The 5404-nt window shown below is 45.9% G+C and overlaps 1 protein-coding gene across 1 annotated transcript; it reads right to left on the bottom strand.

Moving 5' to 3' along the window:
- Positions 1-806: 806 nt before the first annotated feature.
- Positions 807-4064, bottom strand: LOC114018286 (maestro heat-like repeat-containing protein family member 2B). The gene is made up of 6 exons (XM_037887695.2): positions 4037-4064; positions 3588-3710; positions 3090-3169; positions 2461-2599; positions 2181-2276; positions 807-1299 (listed from the first exon to the last, which is right to left on the bottom strand). The coding sequence occupies exons 2-6, from the start codon at positions 3705-3707 to the stop codon at positions 1120-1122; spliced, it is 615 nt and encodes a 204-aa protein (XP_037743623.2). The 5' UTR covers positions 3708-3710; positions 4037-4064; the 3' UTR covers positions 807-1119.
- Positions 4065-5404: the final 1340 nt, after the last annotated feature.

The raw sequence follows: 5404 nt of genomic DNA, 5'->3' as shown, positions 1-5404 counted from the left end.
TAGATGCTAAGTGTATTTGTCTGTGTTGATCTATACGCAGTTAGAAGTTTCACAATGGAACCAAATTAGCTTGTAGATGCTCATTCCCTTTCAGGTCTTCATTATGTATGCAAGGTGTTCAGTTAACCTTAAAATCAAAGATGTAAGACACTGCAGGAAACTAGTAATTTCTACGTGGTCTTCAGCTTAACTCTCTGTGTGATAATGGAAGAACGGCTAATCACCTTATGCGAATGAGTAACTAGTTTACTGTGTATGCACAGGAAATAGAAGATTAGCTTCAAAGCAAAGTACAGGAGGCGATCTGCATTGCCTACTCTTTCTCGGGGGAAGGTCCTGCTGTAACCATTTTTGTGAGGTAGGCTTGTCAGCCTGCTAGAATAGCTAGAAAAGAGAAGGCTCGGGCCTCATCCTGTCATCTCTAGTCTGCTGAAACTTTGAACAGGGAAAGTGTAAGCCATAGGACAGAGAGCTTCCAAATCATCATTTGAAAGAACCAGGAAAATGCATGGAAAAACTAACAGACTTTACATCTAAGCTGCCTTTGGATTCTGATCTGTTGGGATGATTCCAGAGAGACTTGTACAAGCCAGCAGTTTATTCCATCACTGTTGTGATCCTGAACTATGAACATTGACAGTCACTTGTATGGATATTGATCTTTTAACCATTTGTAACTCTCTTCTTTCTTTTAAGAAGAAATCTTCAATTTAGTTATTAAAGATTGGCTGACAGCATGCTATTTGGGAAAGACCTGAGATTCACATTGACCTGGGGATAAGCATCTGGTCCTTGATGATGAGTGAACCTCACATATGGTGAATCAGGTTTTCAGTAACCCCTCACTATATTAGACTGGCTGTTTAGATGGGAGCCTAGGTCTGGAATGCCAAACGGGGACCGTGTTTGGCATTTGGTTAACTAGGGTGGAAGGTCTTTTGCTTTTGACTTGGTGAATGTAATTCTAGAATAAGCCATCCGTTTGGGGGATTGTCTGCCCTCTACTTCTTGCAATCTGCCCGGAGTGTGGTCACAGCATTGTTGTGTAAACCTCTCTCTTATGGAAGCAGAGGGATCGTAGTCACTTTGAGATCCCAGCTGCTGCCCTGGAAGCGTTTTTCATGCATTTGCGTTGAGTGTCAGATCGGATATAAGCAGGGACGTCAGCTCAAGGAAGAGGAAGGCTATACTCACTGTGCTATGAACTGTCTCTTGATAGGCAGTCAGCAGCTGAATGGTGGCCTGCAAGGCCCTTTCTCTCTCCCACTCCTTCTCTGAACTGAGCCATGTCTCTAGTGGCTGATGGTAGAGCAGGGGAATGGACAGAGTTAGTACCAGAAAATCCCTCCCAAAAGTTCCTCTTAAACAGGTTTAATTGTCACTAAAATCCCTCTCCAAAGCATCCGACCTCCATGGAGTGAAGGAATTACATGTCTAATGGAAGTCCCAGGGACCAGATTCACCTCTGAGTGATTAAAGCCAAAGGAGTTACATGAGAGATGAATCTGGGCCCGTGTACGTGATGTCTCCCGTAGACTGTCTGATGGGAGCTGTCTACCACATTGCATGCTGTTTGATGTCTGCTGCTGTGTTCTGTTTCCTGGGCAACTTCTCCCACGTGGAGTGGCCAAATGACAGAGAGGAGCATTTCTTTTTATTAATTTGAAGAAGAGCAGAGAAGTCCCCCCAGCCCAGCTCCTTTTAGAACTTCATTTTTATACTGAAGGTGCATCAAACTCCCCACCCCTCAGCTCTTCAAGATATTCTGTTCATGTCTGAGGAACAGGAAGTCTCCTCTGGATGAGTTTCCGTACACAGGGCTTAACTCAATATGAATGAATTCCTCTTTGAAGAAGTGATCAGTTTCAGCTGGTTCTCTTGGATTTGGCTACTGCAGTGGTGATTTTCTTGCCGGTCCAAGTAGTGTCAACTACATTGTAAGAAGTTGGTCCCAATCCAGCCCTGGCATAAAATGGCATAGCTTCTGTGGATTTCAGCGGGGCACATGCCTGCTTATCCCAGGAAGAATTTGGTGCTTTTTCGCCAACAATTCACTCCATTGTGGAAAATTCCTCCACAACTGAAGCTTGACCCCCTAAATCCCTGACTCTTCCCTGCAGTAACACAACAAACAAACAAACAAATAAACATTCTCCACCATGGTTCAATGGTCTACTCACTTGAAACATTTCCTGGAACCAGTGTGCGGTTGGTTCTTCCTCCAGCAAAGTCTTCATTAGCTTCCCAAGGGCTTCCAAGGACTCTACGTACAGTGACTGAAACCAGAAGAGAAGGAGTGAGGCTCAGCACAGACAATTTGTGTGTGTGTGGGGGGGGGACTGGGGGCTGGGGAAAGCGAACCATAACCTTGCCAGGGAGGCCGTGTGTGACTGCCATCACCCAGTGCCTGCCGGGCAGAAATACAGTGGATGGTGCCTGAGGAGAATTGTTGTCACGTACCTGTATAGGCAGAGCGTCCTTTGCTGTCTCACCTTCCTCTTTCATCATCTTCTCCAAGGGAGGGAGGGGAAACAAACTTTTGAAACACTGATGAAGGAGCTCATGGTTTTCCTCCGAGGTCAAAGATGGTTTGAGTTTGCTGGCAGAAGAAAGAGAGAGAGAGAGAAAAGTCATGCATTAGACTCAGTACCACCTCCAAGTAAAAGAAATGGGTCCAATGACTGGAGATTGTCCCAATCTAAACCCCCAAATGCAAACAACCCTTCACTTTGCAGCTGAGCACCTCTTTGCCCCTCTATTAAGTACTGGCTCATCGAGAAGTAAAGCTAAAGCTTCAAGTCCCCTTTTTAGAGAAACCCACAAACTTCCTTCCCCCTGCCAGCTAGCAAGACACCTCCCTCCCCATCTGAACTCTCCTGCATTGTACTGCATGCCCCACAACCTCCAAGTTTGTGTCTTTCAAGCACAAACCTCCAAATGGACACATTCAAACCCTCAAGAACTAAAGTTCTGCTGGTGAGCAGCATGTGAGCCAAACCCAGCAGGCATCAAACTGCTCCCAACCTGGCACTCAGGAATTAACAAAGAAGACGTCCCAGTGCCAGGAAATATGGCAGAAAATAGCCTACCTCAGATGTCTAATGGCAAGAATTGCCTTGTAGCGAACTGGAGATGCCAGGGAATCCAGTGGTTCCTGTTTAATGAAGTCCTGAAATGCATGAATAGGGAAATTAAAAAAATGGGAAATGGATTTGAAAGGCAGAGAGGCCTTCCTCTCACACCCTGAAACAGGGCCATATGCCAGGTCTGTAATAAACAGACACCGTGCTCGGCAGGCTCTCTGTCTCAGAAATGGACCGTAGGGCCATCTGCAGGCTATACAGAGGACAGAAAGATAACTCGCCAGACACAAGCCATTCCTGCCACTTACAGCCCACAATAGGTCGGCATCTCTGCCAAGCTCAGAGTGGACCCAGCAGCGTTCTGGGTGCCGTGCAGGTAGCTCATGAGACTGCAGTGGTACAGTCACAGCCAATGGATAAAACAACATCTACCTGGAAAACCAGTCTTATGACATTACAACAAACTCCTTTGTACTTCAGTCCTCAAAGCTCCTCATCACTCACCAGCATGTAGCCAAGGAGCTCCAGTTTGTAAGAGAATTCGAACTCCTGGGAGTCTCTGGTTTCCAAAATGGCACAGCTAAGATCCGTGACGTTCTGGATGAGGGTTAATTTTAGGTGCATGTCCTACATAATCCAGAAGGAGAAACAAGAGGATGTGGATGAGAAACGGAGAGAAGAACCAGAGTCCAGAAGATAAAGATCAGGAATTAAATCTAGCCTCAGGAGAGGAGAGAGGTGTCCACAGACCCCAGAAGGCAGAGGACCCTGGCTCTGCACCCACCTCAGAAGAAGAGAAAACCCAGGTTCATGAAAGAAATCCAGGGCCACTTACACCAGAGCAGCCAGGACTCCTACTTGATGTAGCAAGGAAATCAAGCTCTGAGCAATTTAAACAAGCAACTTGGGTATAGAAAAGGCAAAGATCTGTGGGCAGATTATTTAGAATTTACCTTGTTTGTAACAGCGATGCCCAGCACCTGAAAAACAAAATGCAAAACAGCTATTAGCAATGTCTATAGTCCCACATAACACACATCCTCAAAATGGCCTGGCTGGCGAATATGGAGCAGAGAAATCACTATTGTTAAATCTTCCAAAAGGCAGGAAATGTATCCAGAGGGGGTGTTTTGCAGAGGTCAAGATCAGGGGCCATCCTACGGAATATTTGCATTTGTGAACTCCTGGAAGATATCCGTTTGGTTCAACTGTGATCAACTTTTTTGACAATGGCTAAATGAGAGTCTCACTTAGACAGGGCAGAATTGAATGGCAAAGTGACATGGCTTGCTTCAGACCTTGGGAAGGAGTCAGACCCCGTTATCCGCCTAGATAACGGCTCACCTCTAAAGGGAAAAGGTCTGGTTTATTGTTGGGGTATGTCTGTAATTTTAAGGGAAGCATACCTACCTTCACGGGGTATTACCTCGAGTGATTAGGGCTCACACTCGCAGACAGGACCTCCCAAAAGGGGTCAGGGTGGGAAGCTAGTTAGGCCTCTCACCTGATGCATCGTCGTCCGTCCCCATCCTCCGCTGTGGCAGCGGTTCCAGTGGTGGTCATGGTCCAGGAGGTCGGTGTTCTTGGTCTCAACAGCAGCTTCTGGACAGGGTCTACAGAGACCAGTTATCACTCATCCCATCGTAATTCCTGTGTGAAAGAGTGTGTGGTTGAATCTATTCAGTATTAATCGTTTCCCCCCCCCATTCCTTTGGTTCATCCCATTCCAATTTCCCCTAGTTAATAAAAGATCCATTGTTTCAGTGGTGGTTTCTGTAATCATTTTTTGTATAAGCTCTGATAGATGGGCTACACTGAGGCAATCTTGGGAGACTTCTGTTGGCTCCCTGCAGTTTTCTGAAAATAGGGTCCTGAAACAAAAACTAACAGAACTAACACAGGCACGGTCGTCAATCATCTCCAGAGATGTTCTTAGGATCTGAGTGTAAAACAAGAGTTAAAGCAGATGGCTAATTGCAAGAATTTGGGGGCTGTTGTGGGGTTTGTTTGGGTTTTTGTTTGTTTGTTTTGCTTCTTTGTTCTCTGTTCTAAACTTTCCAATATTCCGGTGTCATGGGAAGATTTCCCTATTGAGAAATATAAATATCGACAACCCAGACTTCCTCTGCCTCTTGTTCTTGAACCTTTGCCTGAGGATTCCTCTCAGTCCCCACACCCAGATGGACAGTGAGTTGGAGAATGAGATGGAGCCAAGACATCTGACCATTGAGGAGTGATTTTCGAGTGGATGGAGGATAGGTCTAGTCAACTTTGAACAAAGGGTCCTGGATTACGAAGGACCAGGCACCTTCTCTGAAGTG

Source organism: Chelonia mydas, chromosome 20, assembly GCF_015237465.2.
Source record: "Chelonia mydas isolate rCheMyd1 chromosome 20, rCheMyd1.pri.v2, whole genome shotgun sequence".
Lineage (NCBI taxonomy): Eukaryota > Metazoa > Chordata > Testudines > Cheloniidae > Chelonia > Chelonia mydas.
Note: the sequence above shows the minus strand (reverse complement) of the source record. Positions and strands in the feature narration are given on the sequence as shown.